Source organism: Eleutherodactylus coqui, chromosome 13 (genome assembly GCF_035609145.1).
Source record: "Eleutherodactylus coqui strain aEleCoq1 chromosome 13, aEleCoq1.hap1, whole genome shotgun sequence".
NCBI lineage: Eukaryota > Metazoa > Chordata > Amphibia > Anura > Eleutherodactylidae > Eleutherodactylus > Eleutherodactylus coqui.
The window spans coordinates 54,042,500-54,066,061 of NC_089849.1; the positions used below are offsets into that span (position 1 = coordinate 54,042,500).

At 44.6% G+C, this 23,562-nt stretch overlaps 1 protein-coding gene across 1 annotated transcript; it reads left to right on the forward strand.

Moving 5' to 3' along the window:
- Positions 1–557: 557 nt before the first annotated feature.
- RAB5IF (RAB5 interacting factor) lies at positions 558–13,823 on the forward strand. The gene is made up of 4 exons (XM_066587900.1): positions 558–793; positions 2,556–2,659; positions 8,877–9,006; positions 13,012–13,823. The coding sequence occupies exons 1-4, from the start codon at positions 683–685 to the stop codon at positions 13,051–13,053; spliced, it is 387 nt and encodes a 128-aa protein (XP_066443997.1). The 5' UTR covers positions 558–682; the 3' UTR covers positions 13,054–13,823.
- The last annotated feature ends 9,739 nt before the right edge of the window (positions 13,824–23,562 follow it).

The window sequence follows — 23,562 nt, forward strand, 5'->3', positions numbered from 1 at the left end:
CTATTCCAGCAAATCCAGCAACCTGATTGATTCTGATTCACAATTCCAGCAACCTGATTGGTTGTTTAGGTTGTCTGTTTCCGTATTCCAGCAACCTGATTGGTCCAGAGCTGTCCTCTACAAGATGAAGCATGGAAAATTACAACTCCCAGAAATGAATGTCCTGCTAATCAGTCGCAAAGAATGCTGGGAATTGTAGTTTCACAGCCGCTGGAGTGCCATACCCTGCAGACCACGACGCTAAGGCCATATAGGGTGAATCAGCCAACCCAAACAACCAATCAGGTTGCTGGAATTGTGAATCAGCCAACCGAAACAACCAATCAGGTTTCTGGAATGGGGAATCAGCCAACCGAAACAACCAATCAGGTTGCTGGAATTGCTGACTAGGGCAGAAGTGTTGTGGAAAAAGTTAACATGCGCCCCGCACACTGCACTACTACTAAGCGGCAGCTAACAGGTCAGTAGAACCAGACTCCAGAAAAATGGCTTCCTCCCTAGTATCCTATGCACGACCTTTACACCATGGAGACGAGAGTCACTTCCGGTCTGTCAGGGCGTCACTTCCGGGTGAGGCTGAGGACGAGCTCGTCATCCTAAGAGCTGTGAAGTCCTGGGAGCTCCCAGCACTGAGACCGGAGACCAAGCCCCAGCGAGGGGTGCGCCCTCCAGTGCCCGGAGAATGAGCAGCGCCAAGCGGAAAGACGAGCACCCGGTGTCCAACGGCGGGGTGAAGGTGAAGCAGTCTCCCTGGAGCAAAGCCCTGCGCGGAGATGCAGCCTGGGAGGACAAGGTAGGGCAGGAGGACTGTGTGCTGACAGCCAGGGGCTGCTGGGACTTGTAGTGCTACAGTAATAGCGGTCATAGATACATCTGGGTCTAGCTGAATTAGCGTCAGGCTGATAAACTGATCGCCGCTGACTGGTCGCAGTGCTCGCCGTGATCTGACTGGCCGCAGTGCGTGCCGTGATCTGACTGGTCGCTGCGGTCATACGGTTTACCATTAAATTAGCGGGTTTTTTCTTTTCCGTGTCAGCCGCAGCGTGCCCCGTCACCAGACACGGCGGACTCTGCAAGGAAACGGACACGTTTTTTTTTTTTCGTTTTTTTTTTCTTTCAATGCGCAAAAGTTTACCCCCATGATATGAAGAGAACAGAACGCATTGATCTCAGTGGGTTCGCCCACAAATCCGTATTGTTGTGCATTTTGGGCATACAAAAAAAAAAGCGGACGCAACACGCCCGCTACTACTCAAAGCGCTCCTCACAGCGGCGATCGTGATATCGCCATGAGAAAATTGTGACTTTTTTCCTGCATTTTTTTTGAGCGTCTCCGCTGCTTTTTTCGCAAAAACATCACTTCTGTTTGCGATTGTTTTTTTTTTTATATATATATTTTTTTGTTTAACGCGAAAGTCAATAGGATTTTTTTAATGTTAAAATCGTATCGCACGAAAAACGCAAGTTTGTGCTTAGCGATGCAGTAAAAAAGGAGGCTCCGTAGGGAAAATGTGAAGGAAACCATTGAAAAGCACGGGTGTCATAATTCTGCGTTTTCACTCACATTGCACGATTTTATCGGCAGTGTGAAGACGCCCTTAGGACGGTACAAAAAACCAGACAACAGAACGCTGGTGTGAACGCAGCCCAATATAGAGCCCGGTGGGGAGGACTGGCACAGTGGGGGGGGGGGGGGGGGTATAGCCCCTTCTATAATGGTTCCGTCCTTTAAGAATAAGCATCCTGACCAATCCCTTACAAGGAAACTTGTACTAATCCTGACCTACCTTCTGGACAATCGGTAGTTGACCAGTGTGGGACCGGCGGCTCAGGGTCCCCCGCCTGCTGACGGGCAGCAGATGGCACCACCCATATTTCAGTGAGTTCGTAATGCACGGACAGCTCCCATTGGATTCAGTGCATTACCAACCTGGACCACTGCAATACAGACGGCGCTATCTGCACTGACAGCGGGCCTGGGGATCAGCTGCACGGAGTACCCCACCAATCAGCTATTCACGACCCATCAGTAGTAGAAGTCCTGGACAACCCCTTTAATGCCAGGCCTTTACTACTGATGATCTGTCGTCGGAATAGGTCATCAGTAGGTGATCAACGGGGATCCACTGTGTGGGATCCCCGTCTATCAGTTGATCGTCTGGCCCGCTGTCAGTGCAACAAGGCCGGATGTCATCGGGGCAGGAAGTGGGAGCGCCGGCTTCACTTCCATTAAAATGAATGGGAGCGCCGCACTTCTATTACACTTCCTGCTCGCTGTCACGGCCCGTGGCGGACGTCTAGTCCTGACCATAAATGGGTTTACTAAAGTCCTGTTCCCAATGGCGCACCTGACAGACCTCTGCTGGTATACGGGCTCTTGCCTTTACGGCTGTGCAGGATTAGTAGTAGTCAGGCTGATTCTGCTGACTCTGCATGTCTGGCCGCAGCTGCTGGAGGAGTATTACTACACCACATGGTGTCCTAAGCAGAAATAACCCGGCGGTCACCAGCGCACGGATTAACACGCTAACCTTCTCTGCTCTTGTCACCTGCAGGATGAGTTCCTGGATGTCATCTACTGGATGCGGCAGATCCTGGCCATCGTGTTGGGAGTGATCTGGGGGATCGTTCCTCTAAAGGGATTTGTGGGAATAGCTATGTAAGTATGTACAGCCACGGGACCCATTCTCTAAAGGCTTTGTGACTACATCGTTGGCCACTGTATGATGTATAATGTAGGCTTGTGCCGAATTCCCAAAGCAGTGCAACAGCGCAGACTAGAATCTGCAAATGGCGACAAGAGCTTACATTTAGCTGAGCTTAAGTAGGAGGGAGAATCAATTTCTTCGCTTGCGTGGAACAGACCTGCTACATGATGGGCACATCTGTCAGACCCTTCCTCTGGCGGACAGCTGAGTCATTGTACCAACAGGGTTTAACCCATACAATGCCATGGAGTCTGAGCTTCAGTAGCCAAAGGACTTTAACCCCTTAAGGACGCGGCCTATTTCGGCCATGACGCAATGATTGCTTTGAGGATATTTCTGTTGACGAGGCTGTAGAAGGGCTTGGTTTTTGCGTGGCGAACTGTAGGTTTTATTGGTATCAGTTTTGGGTACATATAATGTATTGTAGAACTTTTATTATTTATTTATTTATTTTGAGAGCAGGGAGAGAAAACATTCCGCCATTGTTTTTTTTTCCTTTTAAACAGAGTTAATCATACAGCGTACATGACGCAATACTTTTTTTTTTTCAGCAGGTTGGTACGATTACGATACTATAAGTATTTTTTTTTTCCTTTTTTTCTACTTTTGAGCAATAAAACCTTTTTTTTTTTTTTAATTATTATTTTTGCATCGCTGCATTCAATGTCCCATAACTTTTCTCTTTTTCCATGGTGTGAGGGCTTTATTTTTGCGTGACATGCTGTAGTTTTTATATGTACAGTTTTGGGGTACATATGGCTCTTTTGATCACTTTTATTGCGTCTTTTTGGAGGCAAAACAAACAAAATAAGCATTTTGCCTCTGTTTTTAGGGAGTTTGTTTGTTTTTTTGGTTTTTTTTTTGCTGTGCAGGATAAATAGTGTGTTCAGTTTATAGTCCAGGTGGTTACAGATATGATGAGACTAAATATTTTGAGATTTAAACTTTTTTTTTTTTAAAATAAAAATAAGGGAAAATGAGCCAAAAAGTTGTTTTTTTGTTCCTTTTTTTTAAATTTCCATAATGGCTCTGATCACTGTGGTAAAGCATTGCAGGACCTCTGTACTGCAATGCCTTATCGCTTACAATAGCGATCATAGGCAATGGCAAATCGAGATACCAATGTCTGACGTCCTGTTGCCATGGCAGAGCATCGGCCATCCGTGATTATATTGTGAGGGTCCAATGAAGTCACAGAGTGAGGCCTCATGTCCACGGGCAAAAGAAGAATTAAAATCCGCAGCAGATTTTAACTCTTCTCCCGCGCGCGGATCCGCACCCCATAGGGATGCATTGACCACCCGCGGGTAGATAAATACCTGCGGATGTTCAATAAAAGTGATTTTAAAAAAAATGGAGCATGAAAAAATCTGGACCATGCTCCATTTTCGTGCGGGTCTCCCGCGGGGACAGCTCCTGCGGGCTTCTATTGAAGCCTATGGAAGCCGTCCGGATCCGCGGGAGACAAAAATCGGAATTTCCTCACCCGCTCCGGTTCTTCTCTTCGCCGAGGCTCCATCTTCTCTCCGTCGTGGCCAGATCTTTTTTTCTTCGGGCCGGCACATGCGCGGTGCACGTCACCGACGTCATCCTGCGCATCCGCCGGGCCAAAGTAAGAAGATCCGGCCGCGACGCAGAGAAGATGACGCCGCGGCGAAGGAAGGCTCCGGAGTGGGCGAGAGGTGAGTTAATTCTTATTTATTCTTATTTTCAGCGCTCATGTCCGCGGGGCAGGAGGGACCCGCTACGGATTCTCCATGGAGAATCTGTAGCGGGCCTGATTTTTCCCGTGGACATGAGGCGTGAGTGCGCTCCTTCTGTAAACCCTTTACATGCCACAATCTAAATAGATTGCAGCATGTAGGGGTTTAACAGTGGGGATCGCTGTCCTTATGTACTACCGCTGTTGCAGCGGAAGGCCAAGGCCATCAGCCGACTCCCATGCGTGGGGGTGCGGGCTCAACGTCTAATCCTGCGCCATCCACGTGATGTAAGTGTACGTCTTGTTGAGTACTACACATCCAGGGCATAAATTTCCGTTCTATGGCATTAAGGGGTGAAAGAGACTCTGTCAACTGCTTTGAGCCTATAAACTGATTTAAGCTAATCTTAGGCTCAAAGGTAGCTGACCCGCTGAGTCCGGGGATGTAAGTTTTATCTTCGACATTTTCCCGGTGTCGGCGCTTAAACCTGCTGCCTCCATGCATTGAGCGGTATGCTAAATAGTCTTCTCTTTCTAAACTTAAATTGGGAGGACTACTTGGCGCGCTGCTCGGTGCACTGCAGTGGCCAGTTGCAGGGCTGACAGCGATAGAACGGCAGGTGAGATAAGCAGCAGGTCAGCTACTCTGAGCCCATGGGCTTAGCTAATAGGGCTCAAAGAAGCTGACAGATTCCCTTTAAGGCTTTGGCTGTTTACTCAGCCGGCATCTAGACCGAGGGCTACAAGTCAGGTTCACAGCCGCATACCTCTCCCAAGCCCCACCGCCTGTCCTGCAGCCTCCACCACGTGGCATGCTTCTGCCAAGCTTGGCTTGGACTCCTGTAGGCTACTGCAACTCCTATAATTCCATTGGGGAGGTGACTGTGAACGGGGATCTATATGACATCACACTGACCTGGCTTAAAAATAATTTAGCTTCCCTCACCTGCAAAACCAATAATGGGAATGTTTTCAGGCGCTGGGGGTTGTTTACACATTAAGGGTACATGCACACGGCATGTCTGGATTCTGGATGCAGAATTCTGCACGGAATCGGGCCCTGACCACGGCCGGCCACCCTGCATACCTGTCATTCTCCAGCTTCTCTGTACTGCGGATGGTCCGCACGGCTCGCTGTCGAACATGCGCGTACAGATATATATATATATTAGTAATTCCTGCTTTTCCTGCGTCATCGCCTAGCAATGAGGCAAAATCCGCAACCTTTCCGCAATGTCAATTTCGGAAGGGCCGTCTCCTTAAGGCTTCACCCCCTCCAACAACACTTGAGAATAGATTTATTCATTTTGGCTAGTCTAGCAGAAGTTGGGTACCAACACAGAAATATTTTTGGGGATGATTCCCTGTGTTTAATGCCATGCAAAACTACAAAAATATCCTTGGATGCCTGGGTGGATATGGAAAATAAAATAAATCCATAATGAGGAGAAAATGGGCTTTGGGGTATTGAGGAATGAAGAGCATGTTACCGTCTTAGGCAAAGACCAGGCCACTAGGCATCTGGAATGATGTACTTAATCTAGGGAACTCTAGTATGGAGTTGTCCTTCTAGAAATCACCGATTTTTGTTAAGGACCGATGACTAGTTAATAGAGATGAGCGAGCACATTCGGTAAGGTCAGTTACTCGAGCGAGTCTCGCTCATCTCGAGTAACTGCCTTCTCCGAGCGTGCTCGGGGGGGCGGCGGGGGAGTAGCGGGAGGGAGAGAGATCTCTCACTCTCCCCTCATCCTCCCCGCTCCCCTACGCTCTCCCCTGTCGCCCCCTGCTGACCCCCCCGAGCACGCTTGGAGGAGAAGACAGTTACTCGAGATGAGCGAGGCTCGCTCGAGTGACTGACCTTACCGAGCGTGCTCGCTCATCTCTACTAGTTAATATTGAACAATACTAGCTCAGTTTTCAAATCGGATTCATATTTTGGGTGCAAAAGAATGAATTCAATCTCAAGGGAGAAGGATAAAACCTCTCCTGTATTGACAAAGATATTGGGGAGTGGTCCGACCAATAATGGTTCCGATCTCGGTCTGTATGACTTCTCCCAGACCCCTGCCATCCAAGAGAAACAAATCAATTCTTGAATATGAGCCAGAGACAAACGGGTGTAATCTCTCTTAGAACCATGAAGACGGCACCAAGCGTCGTGTAACTCTTCTCTATGTAAAAGTGTAACAATAGTAGAGGGCAGTAGTTGGACATATTGATTCCGGAATACACTGAAAATTTGATATTTCTCCTCGACTATCCCTCCAGGTCTATAAGGTTTTTAAGCGGACAGGAAACCTCTTCTTTCAGGGCATTACGGGCGTCCATTAATTTATGTACGGTGGAGACTTCACCCATATTTTGTTTGACATGGGTTGTTCGGGTGCGCAGGTGATCCTTATTAGACTGTAATCGGCAAATCTTTTGCATATCTCGAGAGATATCTCTCTTAAGTGATGAGCATTTCCTTCAATGTTTTTGTGGTTAAAGGACTATCTGTACCTTGGTAAGATTTTAGATCATAAGAGAAAGTCTCCGTGTCCAGGGCATCAGATGTAGGCGAGTGAGATCCTTTTTAGAGGAAGGCCCCTTAGAGCAAGGGAAAGCCTGTAAGGACCCAGGAGCTCTTCTTTTGGTAACATCCTGGCATCTGGATTATGTTCTACTGCTCAGGTGATGAAGAGCTGGGGGTAGATCGCTACGAGGGAGAATGACTTTCTTGGGTTGCCCTAATAACCTTACCTGGGTCAGGGCTATGGATATGATTTTCAGTAACTCTACTAGTATTCTGAGAGTCGGTGGGAAAACAAAATCCATAAGTTTCCTCGAAGCTGTAGATTTAACCTGTTTTCGACCCATTGTTGGTTGGTGTTAACAAGTTCTGCGTAAACAGACAATGCCACTAGTGCTGGAACAGGAAAATGGTAATCTTCAGTAAATTGCTCTCCTGCCCAATAGACCAATAGTGTAGAGGTGATCTCAAAGTACAATATAAAGAGTTGGCAAGGACCAGATAGAATGGTTGTGTCATGGGCCGCTGTGGAGCTATATATGATTGGTATTGCAGCGTATCTTGATAAATGGGAACCTCTCGGTAGAAGTAAGGATACTGATGTAGAAATGCAGATGAATAAGTAATCGTCCCATGTTAGTATATTGGTAAATGGTTCCTTTAAATCAAGAGTCATAAGTGTATAGGGGTAAAACAGAATTGTCAAACAATGCCTGGATCAATTACCACTTGTGATGAAGCCTTTTAACTGTATACATGGCGGCCCATCTGTGTTCAGGGTGTCTGACGTGTGGCTATGTGGCTCAATATGCCATCCAAGTCCACTTCACCAATAATAAAACGGTAGGGATGTTTATTTTTCCTGGACATGTTGTTCTCCCTTCTTATAAGCTGAGAGAGGGGATCTCCATTGGATCCGGTCATCATATCTGCTGAGACAATGTACCACTTCTCCATGTGGCCCCCGTGGCAGAGCTGCTGTCTCTTGTCTCTGTTCACCGGCGGAAACTTCGATCTTCTGCCCCAGTAAGTTGAGTTGGGCCCAGAGAAAGCTGCTGGACAATTCCTTTGCAGTGTTGTAGCACAGTGGGCCACCGGCTACAACTATTGGGGATTGGGCACCAAAGAGGTCCACTGGCTGCCACAGTGGAATCTTTTAAGCCGTGACTGCTCCGGCTCAGCCCCAGGAAAGCCAGACGATGGAAAGTGTGCAGGTTAGTACAGGGCAGCACCAAAATTGGGTGAACGTCAGAGGAGCTAGGTCTCCATGCATCCTCTCAGCACAGTGCCTGGCTATGCCCCTTGACTACAGGTTTTGTTATAGTTTGCACAAGGATCTATAGGGTTAGAAACAGACGGACAAACAAGCTAACCCTCCCACAGGCTGAGAAAAGAATGAACAGGCGCTGAGGAACCCTAGAAAAGTGCTGAAAATGTAATGAATTGATAACTTGGTAAAGATATTGCTAACTTTGCATACTGAGTTACTAAGGGTACTTTTACACAAGCTGATGGTCACCCAAATAATCACTCAAACAAGTAATTATGGGTGACTCGACTTCTCTAAACCCAACGGTACTGAGCGAAAATTTGCTCGGAAGTCACTTGTTGTTCTGTTTTCAGCTCACTGAAACAGTTACTTGCGCACGACTTCTCACTCAGTATCAACAGGAAGTCATTTATCTATTATCAACTGCCTGTTCACATTGAATGGAGGCAGATGGCCAAAGAGGATCTGTGGCGTGCTGCGCCTCCTTTTACTGAACGACTATCGCTCCTGTTTAAGAACCCCAGAGTTATAGTCTTTGACACGACCGCCGGGCGCTTCTACACCCAACAGTCGTCCCAACTACAACTACCCCATGGCTTCTTTAGTCGGTGCATCCTGAAGTTGTCTTGAATTTACTATGATTACTTGAACTTACATTTTTCACCTTTTGTTTTTGGACAGATTTTGCCTAATAAATGCCGGCGTACTGTACCTGTATTTTAGCAGCTTCCAGCAAGTAGATGAGGAGGAGTATGGTGGAACCTGGGAACTAACAAAGGAAGGATTTATGACCTCATTTGCTCTGTTTTTGGTATGTATTAGCTCTTCATGTTTCAGGTTTGGATTTATTCTTCAGTAGGCTGTTATAGTATGTGAACCCTATAAACGCAGAGAAGGCACAGTATCACGGGCTCAGATAGCATTTTTTTTGCATTTGACAAAGAGAACACTGCCAAATGTTATGGGCCCCATAATAGGCCATTGAGGTGTGTTGGGTCTGTCCTTAATTGGCTGTGGAGTATTGTTGTAATTTCCACTAGTGGAAACGCAGAACAGAGACTTGCCACGTGTAACTTTAACCATGACCAACAGAGCCGAGAACATACTGTAGAGATGCAGAAGACGTCTTATATGTAAATGGATTTTCCTCCTTCGAATAATTGACCAAATCAGTCTATCTATTTAAAGGGAACCTGTCATATCCCTAATGGTGCCCGGTTTGTGGGATACAGCCTAGTGACACGTCTTGATTTCAGTGGTCTGTCACTTATAATGATTGCTTCAGTAGGTATAGAAAACTTAAAGGGAACCAGTAGACAGTTTTTGGGTATTAATCTACTTTCAAGGGACTATTCCGCTTGTAAACGGCATCAGTGACATGTTCTTGGTAGAATCGCTGCATTTTATGCCCTCCCCCCAAAAAAAACTTTTAGAATTCTATGCAGGTTGTTCGTTTCCAGTCATTCGGGTGGGCACCATTGCTTTCAGAGTCATTAAGTCAGCACTCTGACGTATTGACTCTGAAAGCAGGTAATGGCGGCGGTTTCCGGCTCATACACGTATTTGTGGGTGAAGTTGAGGCTTATACACCTCGGCTCACTGCACATGAGTGCGCTAGATGGGGAGATCGTGGCCAAGAGGATGGCGCAGGAGTAGGTGACGATTGGAGCGAATGGAGCAGTGACTCAGCAATGGTGCCCACCCAGGTGACGTGAAACGAATGATTGGAATACATCATGTGCTATTGTGAAAGTAACTTTTTGGGTGATACAGAATGCAGTGCTTTTTAACAAGAACATTGATGGGGTTTAGAAGTGGAACAGCACCCTGCCTGCGGTTTAAATACCAAAAAAAACTGGTGACCGGTTCCCTTTTAAACCAGAGATGGGTCCAGCGGCGCTCATTAATGTTCATATATTCACTGCTCACCCTGCCGCTGATTGACGGGTCTCTCTATATTACTCATTATGTACGGAGACACCTGTCAGTCGGGGCAGGTGATTATAATGATACTAATGAGTCACACTGGACCCATCTCTGCTGCTTGCTGCAAACTTTGACTTGTACATTCTCTAATCTAAGACTCCTGAAGCGTTTGGTAGAAGTGACGACCGCTGAAACCAACATGTCACTATGCTGTAGCGCTCGCGTGCCCCGCCACCATTGGGGACCTGACAAGTTCCTTTTAAAAAGCCTGCATAGATAAAGTGTTATCATTGTAATATGGAATCATGTTGGTGTCCCTCCAGTCATATGGAGCGGGATTACAGTACAGCAGTCCGCACAAGGATCCTTCTGGAACCCATTGCATAGTAGATCCTGCTCCTAAGACTGTCCGCTTCCTGCTCATATTTGTATTTCTCAAGTCATCCAACGGCCATCTTCTCAGAATATGCATAGTATTGTACAGGTGATGTAATTATCATCAATGCCTGAGAAACCACCACCGGTGTGCTCTCTATAGGATATCCTTAAATCGGGAGACTCTTGGGGATACTTGAGTGGAGTCTAGAAACGCTGCACTTGGAGACCGAGGATCCTGCTTCCGTCTCCTAGGCTCCCATATCCAGTAGGGAAGATGGCGCTGTAGGATGGAATATGATTGTACATAGCAGAATTTTCTATGCAGTCTATTAGATAAACTAGTATTTTGCACACTCCTGCCCTCTAATTGTTTATATTCTATAAGGGAAGGTGTGATCTATCAATCAGATACACTATACTACCAAAACTAATTGGACACCTGAGCAAGAATCAAAAGTAGTATTTATGTGCATATGTTAATGCTTAGTGGGGTCTTCTATGACATTAGATACTCTCCGCGGCATACTTTCTACTAACGTCTAATACATAGCTGCTATTTCCCTCCATTCATCCTGCAAACGTCTGTCGAGTTCTCTGCTATTTGCGACAAGGCACGTTGTCTTGTTGGAAGTATTGCTGACCATTCACAGAGTGTTGCCATAATTTTGCAGCATTTAAGTGTCTAGAATATCAAGGTACGCCTCCGTGTTCATGGTTCTTGCACTACAACCAACGGACCAAAACCATGGCACGCCGTACTTAAATGTTGGTATAACTCACTTGGGTAAACAACGTTCCCCAGACATCCACCACACCCAGGTATGTCCATATGATTTGAGGATGGAGCATTGTGATTCGTCACTCCGTAGAACGTTCTTCCATTGCTCAACTGTCCAATGATGGCGCTCCTTGCCCCATTGTAGACGGCCCGATGCATTGCGCTTCGTGATGGATGGCTTGTGTCTAGCGATATAACCTGTATATCCAATGGCGTGCAGTTCCCATCACAACTTATGGCTGACACCTCCAAGGGTCTGCATGTTATGTGGCATGGTTTAGGACACAATCCGTTCTACTGGGGGGTCCAAATGTTTTTGGTAGGGTAGTGCACGTCATTTAAGCCCAATCACATGATCTAATATATCCCAGCAAGTACAGAGACGCTTCATTAGTGTCTTTTGTTAGGCACTTTAACTTATGTGAAGTGGAGGAAACCGCAGTATAGGATAATAAGTAGCGGGGTTTGTATTCTCTGAAGTGACTTGGGTCTTATGATGGGAGACGTCCTGCCATGTTCACACGCCAGCTTATATAAGATCAAAAGCCTCAGCATGCCAATACTACAAGGTAAAGGATAATGGCGTCTGTTTACCACAAGATGGCACTATATTTATTAACTTTTTAACTTGATCGACACTGCAGTCTGCATTTTAATAGACGTTGAAGGAAGTCTGTTGCCTCCAGTTACTGGCCTAAACTGATCCTAATATGCAATGCGGGGTAAACGGACAAATCTAACTAGACCTTTTTTCTTTTTTTTCTGCAGTGAATCTGATGCCTCAAAATCTACATTTTCTGTTTGATGGGAGTTCACTTACTGAACTGGCCCAGGCATTCTTCTCCTCCATCGGCCCCAACCATACCTTTGGTTGATGATTGACACCATGTGCCGCACTTGGTGCTTGTGCGTAACATCGTAGCGGCCAATGACGCGTTGAAGGCATGACCCTGCATGTGCGCCAAAACCAGGAGTGCGGCACGGTCTCTGGAATGCACAATCTATCCAGCTTAGGGGAGTTGGTGACGTCATGCATTGGCTGAGGGGTGTAGTCGGTGCTGATGGAGGAGGAGAGAGCCCAGACCATTTTAAGCATCGGATGGTTTAACATTAATTAGCATATCATACGCCAAGTGTAAAAATGTAGATTTTCAGGCATTGGACTCGCTGGGGGGAAACAAAAAAAACCAACTATAGTAATGGCCTGTTTAGACATACGATTATCATTGATAAAAAAAATCGTTAGAACGACAAAGTGCGCAATAATCGTTAGATTTAAACACGAGCCATCGCGCACTTTTCATTTGCTGTTTAGTTTCAGCTCTTTCGCTTCTTGTTAGGTTTAAATCCTCCTCTTTAACCCTTTCCAATCCACTATCTGACATCTAAACACATTCTGATTGAAAGCTATACAGCTCTGATGTCAGAAGATGTCCGGCAGGGTATTCTTACTGTATATTACTGGCCATTCTGTTGTCGGGGGACTCTCCAGCATGCCCCATACAGCAGTACTGGCTCTAGCCAGCAGATGGCGCCATTGTATGATGGCAGAAAGAGAACCCCCCCCCTCCCCCTAGGAATCCCTGAATCCAAAATTTTGATTAGAACAGCCCATTAAGCGTCTGATTAATGGAACTGTACTATGACTATATTATACATTTGGTTGTAATTGTTGAGTTGTGTGTCAACTATATTACTTCTATTTTCACCCTATGTTTTTTTTTCCTCTTTTAGGTGGTTTGGGTCATTTTTTACACAGCAATTCATTTCGATTGACGGTAATTTTTATCTCACCTCTTGCCAAATTCCAACCTTTTTGGTCACGAAGATTGGCCATAATTCTTTTTTCTTAATCCGCTAATAAAAAGGACATTTCATGGGATGATGGATGGAAAATTAGTTTTCTTGGTTTATGTTCCCTGGATTTTGACATTTGGGGCTGCAGGTACAGTTCACCGCCATGACGTCTGAGATGTTGTCCTACTTTTTACAAAGTTCTGTGCTTAAAAAACTTTTTGCTCACTCAGAGGACTGAAAACTTTTTTTTTTTTCGGCTCTTGCAAAAAGGTCATCATCTTCACTTGGCAACATCTTCAGCTTGTCCATTGTTGACCAGGACAGCAGCGTGGCATAAGAAACGTATCATGGAACGGACTCTGTTGTCACAGTGCAATCTCCAGCATCCAGATCGGATTCCTGCGAATGTTTTAATTTTGGATTAGGGAGGGAACGCCTCGCACTTGTCCTACATTCACGTGGGAGTTGAAGCCAGTAAATCCCTTCGTTGGGTGTTAGAACAACAGAACAATATTTCTTCAGCTTCGGTGTGACTGGAGGCGCTCGCCCAGATGTATTTTTTTAAACTATTACATGTTTTCCTATTATGTCGCCTGTCGGTATCACAAGGCAGCTGCTGCAGAATCCATGGATGGGTTATAGGGAAATAATCCGAACTAGCCCTCACATAAAGCTAAACAGTATTGGAACAAAATTTGGTATTTAACTCGGCGTGAATGTGTTTTTCAATTAAATCTGACTTATTGAAATTCGTCTTTTACTGATCTTTGTGCCAATTATTATCTGTTTTTTAATAGATGTTGTAGGGGATTTCTTGTCCGAAACTGATGGCGGGGTTTACTGTTTGCAGACACCTTGCTAAACCGCCTTCATTTCCTTTCTTTGCAGCATTATCACTTTACTGCGGTGAGAATCTACAGTTCCTAGACTGATAAGTAAGCTCTCCAATTGTTAGATAGGAGATAAGAAAGTGGCCTTCTGAAAGCACAGAGCTGCTAAAATAATGCTTCCTTCATAACCTATATGGAATTTTGAAGAAAAACCTTTTAAAAAAAAATCCACAAATAAAATCTACATAATGTGTTGTGTAATAATTTAACCCTTTCCAATCTACTGTCTGACGTCTGAAGACATTATGATTTAAGACTCTACAGCTCCGATGTTGGAAGACATCTGTCGGGGTTCTCTTACTGTATATTGCCAGCTTTCGGAGCCTATCCAACATGTCACCTCATGCAGTACTAGCTTTAGCCAGCAGATGGTGCTGTTTTATAATGGCAGAAAAAGGGTAAGCCCCCTAGGAAAACCAGGATATAAATTAGATTGGAAACAGGTTAAATGCTTTTCTATCAATGCCAACTCCATTCTTAACTGACTTCGAATTTACTGTCTTGTTTAAGAGGACTCGTATATTGATTAGTTTTACTCATTGGGATTCATTTAAAGTTGGGACATCCACTATGTACCCTTCAGCAGTATTTCTCAACTCCAGTCCTCGGGACCCCTCAACAGGTCCTGTTTTCAGGATTTCCTCAGTATTGCACAGGTGATATCATTGTTGTCAGTGCCTCAGACATTGCCACAGGGGTTCTTACAATAAAATATCCTGAAAATATGACCTGCTGAAGGTCCCTGAGGACTGGAGTTGAGAAACACTGGCTTAGAGGATGCTCTATAACATATAGAACCCTGACAGGTGTCTGATGATGCAGTGAGGTGTTAACCCCTGAGAAACTTGATGCATCAATATAATGGCCCCAAAAGAGGATATATGTCTGTTGTATATGTCCAATGCTGAAAAAATGGTGGTGGCCTCATAGCTATCCTAGGAACAGATTAGCATAACTAGGAGTGCAAACCGTTCCCATGGCGGTGCCACGTGTCTGCCGGGAGAAGGTCCCATTAAATAGTTGCGAGTCAAGAGAAAATGGAGCAAACTCTCAAACTCATTATGCACATAATATTGGATACCCCCGTGTATACAGGAAATATTTTACTGCTTCAATGCCAGATCATGTCTAATATTAGTATATAGACTCTCAATGTCCACACTTGCCAATAAGGCATCTTCAGAGACACAGATGTCATGAATTCTTCCGATGGCGTCACGCAGATAAGATGGTAGAGAAGTGACAAATAGTCTCAATACAGTATCAATATAGGTGGTAGCTCCTTGCGTCAGATTATCATTACCTGATACAATAGGTCTTCCGGGAACAGGTATAGTCTATTGGTGTAATTTAGGAAGAGCGTAGAAAGTTATTGTGGGATTGGGGTTAAAAACAAATAATAAACTTCTCAAGGCATAACGACTGACCCTTCATTGTTGCCAACAAGATCTCATGAAAATCTTAGAAGAATTGTGCCGTCGGGTCCCTGGGGAGGATTCTGGAGACCTGTTTGTCCAGCGGCAGTCTTTCCACCATAATCTTATAATTAGTTGGTCCGTGATGACAATATTCCCGCCCATATCTGAGGGCTTTATGACTTATCTCCCTATTGTTGCGTAAATCCTCCAATGCCAGTCTTGATCCATACAAAGATTAGAGTGTACAAAGTTCTTTCTCGATCAGATTCTCATGATCTCATTGACAGCAAGGTGGGGGTGTAAGTCATCGTGCGGGCTAGAATGATCATTTACTTGTGTGGTTACTTTATGTTGCATCCTTGTCTTTCGCGGCCCCTCATTGGCATTGCAGCAGGATGTAAAAAACTTCATGGTGCTTTGATACAATTTTGCGGCAATAAACCACAATTTGATTGCACCGTGTCAATAGATACTAACTTTAATAAATGTCGTTTGGTTTCTCCAGTGAAGTAGCCCCAGCCTTGACTGTAATGGAGCCCTTCCCCTTATTACACAAGGCTATAATGTTCATCCTCCTTTATCCTGAGAGTAATTGGCTAACAATTAATCATTCATGTAGATATTGATGCAGAATATATGCAACTTTAGTCAATGTGTGGTGCTTTATTTTAAAAGGCCAACATTATTTACGTATTGCTTGCACATGTCTTAATTATACTTTAATCCTATGGTTTTGAGTTAGTCGTAGACCTAATGATTCAAATGATTTTGTGATCAGTAACTATAATTTTGTGTACATAATTATAGCTATTCCAACTGATTAGAAATCTGCCCCATCGCTCGAAACAATTGGGTTGGGCTCATACTCCCTTTTTTAGCTGTTTATTTTGGCATGAAGGATTTTTATGTAGGTAACCGGAATTGCATGGGGTAGTATAAAGACCATATTATAAAGACCTAATGCAAAATTTTAGTAGCATGGACCCTTTTCCCACCCTGCTATGTGGCATTAATAATGGTGGTGGTAGAGGGGCCCTTGTATCGCCGTTTTAAGGGGCTGTCAGGTCTCTATATATGTTTTTTAAGGACAGGTGCACAGGGCTTAAAATAACAAAACGTGCAGTACTTGCCACTCCTACACCTCGGCGATCCAATGCTGGATCGCTGGGGGGTGAGGACAGGCAAGTACTGCACGTTTTGTTATTTTAAGACCTGTGCACCAAAGCACCGATCAAGTGTGCATACTGTTGCGCAAGATGGGTGCTGGTCACACATTTGGAAGCCTAAATCCTGGATCTAAATGTTCGACTGGCAACACTGAGATCCATTGACAACATGGAAAAGAGTTTGTTGCTGATGGAGCAGGTACTCACTGGGGTAGAGGCTGGGGTGGATGGTAGTTCGGAAGAGCAGGGGGAGCAGGCAGCTAGCTGCCTGACAGACGGGGTAGAGGGAAGAGAACCAGGGAGGCGAGTCCTGTACTGGCACACCCCAAGTACATAACAAGTTTGCAAGGTTGGCAGATGAAGGGGATGCCATTACAGAGCGAGCACCGCTGTAGCAGGACATGTCCTGTGAACGCCGGGGGAATGACTGCTCCACTGAGAAGGGGATGGGGAACACAGGGCAAGTTAGACTGGTTCTAGTGGTGGGGGATTCAGTTATAAGGGAAACAGGTCAATCTGCCATAAAGACCAGGTTCGTTGAACGGTGTGTTGTCTTCCTGGCGCTCGAGTTCGACACATTGCGGATCACATTGACAGATTACTGGGAGGGGCTGGCGAGGATTCAGCAGTCATGGTGCACATTGGCACTAATAAACAAATCAGAGGTCAATGGAGGGCCCGCAAAAATGATTTTTAGGAACCAAGCTTAGGGTGACGACCTCCAAGGTAGTTTTCACAGAAATACTACCTGCACCTAAGGCCATACTAGAAAGGCAGCAGGATCTTAGGGAGGTAAACAAGTGGCTTCGAAGTTGCTGTAAGAAGGAGGGATTTGGGTTCCTGGAGAACTGGGCTGACTTTGCTGTCGGCTACAGGGTCTACCGTAGGGACAGGCTGCATCTTAATGGGGAGGGTGCAGCTGTGCTGGGGGATAAGATGGCTAGAAGGCGATAAGGGATAAGATGGCTGGAGGAGTGTTTAAACTAGGTACTGGGGGGAGGGCAAAAAGAGAAACTGGTGTAGACAGCGACCTGGGGCTAAGTAATGGGAATGGGGGACGAGTAGGGGGTGAGGTTAGTACAGTTAGAAATGACAGAATAGCTAATCGTGCCATTAGTAGAACAATAAATATAAAGAACAACAACCATATAAATTGTATGGCAATGAATGCAAGAAGTCTGATCGGTAAAGTGGGTGAGCTTGAAGCAAGAATGGCCGATGAAAACTACACCATAGTTGGAATAATGGAAACATGGCTTGATGGTAAGTGCGATTGGGCGGTGAATTTACAGGGTTACAATCTCTTCAGAAGAGACCGTGGCAACCAGAAAGGTGGAGGGGTATGTCTGTATGTTAAATTGTACTTAATGCCAAGAAGATGTAGGTGCAGGAGATGAACATGTGAAAATGCTGTGGGTAGAAATACAGAGAGAAGGAAAAAAAAAACCCTGATAGGCATTTTCTATAGGCCACCAAAAGCAACAGAAGAAACTGAAATCTTATTATTAAGGCAGATAGAAGAGGTGTCAAACCGCAATGAAGTAATTATTATGGTGGACTTTAATTATCCAGATATAAAATGGGAAAACGAAATCTGCAAATCTCACAAGCGTGATAAGTTCTTAAGAACAATTAAAGATAACTACCTTACCCAACTTGTGCGGGAGCCAACTCGAGGGAGGACCATTCTGGACTTATTAACCAACAAACCAGACTGAATAATGGGGGGCAGGTTCGGGGACACTTGGGAAATAGTGACCACAATATAATTAATTTCCAGCTGTCATTCAACAAGAAGCCTTATCAGGGAGCGACAAAAAAAGCTAAACTTTAGTAAAGCAAAATTTGATCACCTGAGAACTACTCTTGGGGAACATTAATTGGGACAACATCCTCATAAGTAACAGTACAGACGACAAATGGGATACGTTTAAAAACATCCTAATGACCTCGTGTGAGCAGTTCACCCCTTTAAAAAGAAAAGAAGTACAAGTAGAAGGAAACCACTGTGCCTCAACAAGACTGTTAGGGGGGCAATAAACGGAAAAAGTAAGCGTTTAAAGCACTAAAGCAAGAACGCAGCGAAGAAGCGCTAAAATCATACAGGGAAAAAAACTAAATATGCAAAGGAAAGATCAAAATTGCTAAGGGGGAGGCAGAAAGACTGATCGCCAAAGAGAGCAAAAATAATTCTAAACTATTCTTTAATTATATAAACCGTAAAAGGATTTGCACTGAGAGCACTGGCCCTTTAACAAATAATGCAGGATAAACCATAGAAGACGATGGGGGGGGGGGGGGGGGGGGAGGCAAATCTATTAAATAGTTTTTTTTCCGAGTGTATTCATGAATCAAAATGAAATGCTACATGAGATGCAGGGGAATAAAACGAACCCCCACCTAAATATTGCATGCCTAACACAGGAGGAAGCGCAGAACCGGTTAAAGAGGATCAAAATTGATAAATGGTCGGGCCCAGATTAAATACACCCTAAGGGTCCTAAGGGAACTAAGTGACGTGATAGCTAGACTGCTATTTCTTATATTTATGGACACTATTAAGACAGGGGTTGTAGCACTGGATTGGCGCATTGCCAATGTGGTTCCAGCCTACAAAAAGGGGTCTAAAAGTGAGCACAGTAACTACAGGCCGGTAAGTCTCACTTCAATAATTGGAAAAATATTCAAGGGGTTTCTGACAGAGCTATCCTAGAATACTTCAAGGAAAGCAATGGCATAGCTCCTCATCAGCATGGGTTCATAAGAGGTCGATCGTGTCAGACAAATTTGATCAGCTTCTATAATGAAGTAAGCTCTAAGCTGGACCTGGGAGAATCTATTGATCTCGTATATCTGGACTTCTCTAAAGCATTTAACACCGTGCCGCATAATAGGTTAATATAAAAAAGGGGCAGCTCGGACTGGGCGAAAACGTGTATCTGGGTAAAGAACTGTATCCGAGATAGAAAGCAGAGGGTGGTAATTAATGGTTCATACTCTGATTGGGCCACTGTCGCTCGTGGGGGGCCGCAGGGTTCAGTATTGGGCCCCATTCTGTTCAATATATTTATTAACGACCTGATAGAGCAGTGTTCCCCAACTCCAGTCCTCAGGGACCGCCAACAGGTCAGGTTTTCAGGATTTCCTCAATGTTACACAGGTGATGTAATTATAGTCAGTGCCTCAGACATTGCCACAGCTGTTCTTACTACAGGATATCCTGAAAACATGACCTGTTGGTGGTCCCTGAGGACTGGAGTTGGGGACCCCTGTGATAGAAGGGCTGCACAGTAAAATATCAATATTTGCAGATGATAAGAAATTCTACAAGTTAATTAATACAAAGCAGGACAATGTGCGGCTACAAACGGACCTCGATAAACTGGGGGTTTGGGTAGAAAAATGGCAAATGAAGGCCAATATTGATAAAAGTAAGGTTATGCACATGGGCAGGAGAAACGGATGTCACCAATATACACTGAATGGGGTACTGCTAGGGAAAAGTGATATGGAAAAAGACCTGGGGGTACTAGTGGATTATAGATTAAACTGGAGTAACTAATGCCAGTCAGCTGCTGCAAAAGCAAATAAAGTCTTGGGGTGCATTAAAAGAGGCATAGGGGCGAGGGACGAGAACATTATCCTCCCACCATATAAGGCATTTGTCAGCCTCACATGGAATACTGCGTACAGTTCTGGTCACCGGGGCTCAGGAAAGATGTTACAGTACTGGAGGGGGTTCAAAGAAGAGCAACTAAATTAATAAACGAAATGGGAGGACTGGAATACCCAGAGAGGCTAACAAAATTGGGATTATTCAAAAAAAACAACTGGGGGTCGATCAAATAACTATGTATAAATACATGAGGGGACAATACAAGGATCTCTCCCATGATCTGTTTATACCCAGGACTACGACGGTAACAAGAGGGCATCCTCTACGTCTAGAAGAAAGCAGGTTTCATCACCAACACAGAAGGGGGTTCTTTACTGTAAGAGCAGTGAGACTGTGGAACTCTCTGCCAGAGGACGAGATGATGGCAAAATCCATAGAGGAGTTTAAGAGGGGACTAGATGCATTTCTAGAGCTCTATGATATTATAGGATATGGACATTAGGTGACCAGCGGGGTTGTTGATCTTAAACTTTGATCCAGAGATTACTCTGGCTGCCATTATGGAGTCAGGAAGGAATTTTTTCCCTCCATAGGAGCTAATTGGCTCGCCTGGGGGGGGGGGGGGGGTTGCCTTCCTCTGGACTAACAAGGGGGAGGTTAAAACAGGTTTAATTAGATGGACATTATCTTAGTTCAGAAAAACATACTATGTTACTATTTTCAGGCACTTGTCTGAAGGACGTTTCATCTCACGGCACCTGTTACATGTACTGCCTTTAACAACCACTTACTTTTGCCTCCGTTTGCAGTGGTGTGTGTTAAACAAAACCTGATTGCCTTGGTGACGACTCCAGGTTTAGTTTAGGCACGGACAACGGCCATGTTCGTGTCTGGAAACCTAAGGGTGAGTGTCTCAATCCTGCCTTTGTTGTGGAGTGGCATACTGCCCCCTGCTGGTGTGATGGTCTGGAGGGGGGGGGGGGGGGCAACACATATGGCAGTTGGTTTCCCCTACTAGTGGTATGAGGGACAATGACAGCTCAGTGATATGTGCAGGACGTCCTGCAGCCACATGTGTTCCTCTCATGGCAGCTTCCAAGAGCATTTTCCAGCAGGATAATGCTCAGCCGCAGACACAAAGGGGTCACAGAAATGTCTCCACAGTATTGTCACACTTCCATGGGTTGCCAGATCTATCGCCAATAGCACATGTATGAGACCATCTAGGATGCCAACTTTGATAACATACGAGTTCATACGATCTAGAGCTTCAGTTACAGCAAGTGGAGCGATAAGCTGCAGAATACCATACAGAACATGTATGCTTCCATACCCACCCATATCACATCTTGTATCCAACCTAGAGGGAGCCAACAGGGAACTAGAGCTTCCATACCCGCCTGAATCACATCTTGTATCCAACTTAGAGGCAGTACAACAGGGTACTAGAGTCTTCATGCCCACCCATATCACATCTTGTATCCAAGCTAGAGGGAGCCAATAGGGTACTAGAGCTTCATTCCCCACCCATATCACATCTTGTATCCACACTAGAGGCGACCCAAAAAAAAAAGACCAAGGAAAAAATATTAGTGAAGCCCAATGTATATTGTAGAGATGGTAGATGGCTGAGCTGTCCTTTATCGCTTTAATCGGATGACATGTTGTTTTTGCTCTCTGCTACATAATCTACTAAATGCCCTGAGATTGGATTGTGGTTCCTGTATTTCCTCATGGCTGCCAAGGTCAAATGAGAAAGAAAACATACAGTACAAATATGCAGTATTGGGTGAGCCCTTTAATTAAGGTAGGGTGCGGTAGAGAGGTTGGGAAATTGCCCTGCTCAAATTTTCATTAGAGATCGGATTATTGCCTTGCTTCTTACCTAACTATCGGTAATCATTCCAGACTGTTAGCTGATTAATGGGTAATTATAGGAGTGGTCATTAGCCTTTAATTGACCTATAGAAAAATATAATCCTAGTAATTATCTGCTACAGAGATATCTATTTTGAAAACAAAAAAATTGCCCAGGTTTCATTGTGCAGTTTATTTGCTCTCTTGCAAAACTGTCAGTCTATAAAGTATAGAGAAGTACATAGTGTTACTGAAAGCAACATGTAAGGTAATCTTAGAGTAATAAGGTATGTGTTATGTAAAGGCTTACCATCGGAGTTGTTTGTGTTTTTCACACGGAGTTCTATGTAACAGCAGTGCATACACTATCCTATGAAAAGTAATTGGACACCTGAGCAAGAGCTAAGAGTAGTATTTATTTACACATGTTAATACTTAGTAGGGCCTCTTTTGACCCACTGACATCAGATACTCTCTGTGGAACACTCTCGATTAAAAAATAATACACTTCAGCTGGTATTTCCCTCCATTCATCCTGCAAATGTCTGGTAAGTTCTCCCAAAGAAGATGCATTGGCTTGTTTACAAACGGTGCAAGAAGTGTTGTTATTAAACAGTTGAGCAATGGAAGAATATTCTATAAGGTGATTAATCACGCTACCACATCTTCAAACCAGATGTGGAGGATGCCTGAGGAAGGCCCTTTGTTGTGTCAACAGTTAAGTTCCTTGTAGGTTCTGTTATGGTGTGGGGATGTTTACATGGATGGCATGGTCTTAGTGTGTTGGTTGTATTAGCAAGAACCATGAACACGGAGGTGTACCTTGACATCCTACACAATAATGTGCTGCTGACAATGTGGGAATACTGTGGGAATGGTCAGCCATACTTCCAACAAGACAATGCGCCTTGTCACAAATCCAGCACTCTTTCACCTCGGTTTGAAGATATGGATGTTTCACGATTGGACTGACTTGGCCTGGAATGAACCCTAGTGAACATCTTTGGGACAAACTGGAACGTTGTATCAGGAAATATGCGTCCATCTTCTTTGCAAGAACTCTCCAGACATTTGAAGGGTGAGTGGAGGGGAATACCAGCTGAAGTGTATGAGATGTTAGTAGAAAGTATGCCACAGAGGGTATTTAATGTCATTAGGGCTAAGAGAAGCCCAACTAAGTATTAACATATGTAAATAACTAAAAAGTAAATAAATAACTTATGGTAGGATAGTGTATGTTCTGCCATAATCGGCATTGGTGAGGAGAAACAAGAACCCCTTTGCTGGTGACTGGTTGGGGTCTCAGATCTCAGACAACCTACACCACCCCCAATCAAACATATAAAGCCTATCCTGTAATAAGGCAGCCTTTTTAGGGCAGTATCACAAATAGTTGAGACTGATTAGGGTGATTTCAAACGTGGTAGAAGAATCCACTACATCATACACCTCTTCCATTTTTATTCTGATTCAGATTTGCAAGTTCAAATGCTAAGATCACACTTTGCCTTGTGACAATGCTATAATTGGAAAGCACAGGG

Coding starts and splice junctions, on each gene's coding strand:
- RAB5IF (XM_066587900.1), top strand. CDS start 683: ATGAGCAGCGCCAAGCGGAAAGACGAGCACCCGGTGTCCAACGGCGGG. Junction 794..2,555: donor ATGCAGCCTGGGAGGACAAG/GTAGGGCAGGAG, acceptor TGTCACCTGCAG/GATGAGTTCCTGGATGTCAT. Junction 2,660..8,876: donor GGATTTGTGGGAATAGCTAT/GTAAGTATGTAC, acceptor GTTTTTGGACAG/ATTTTGCCTAATAAATGCCG.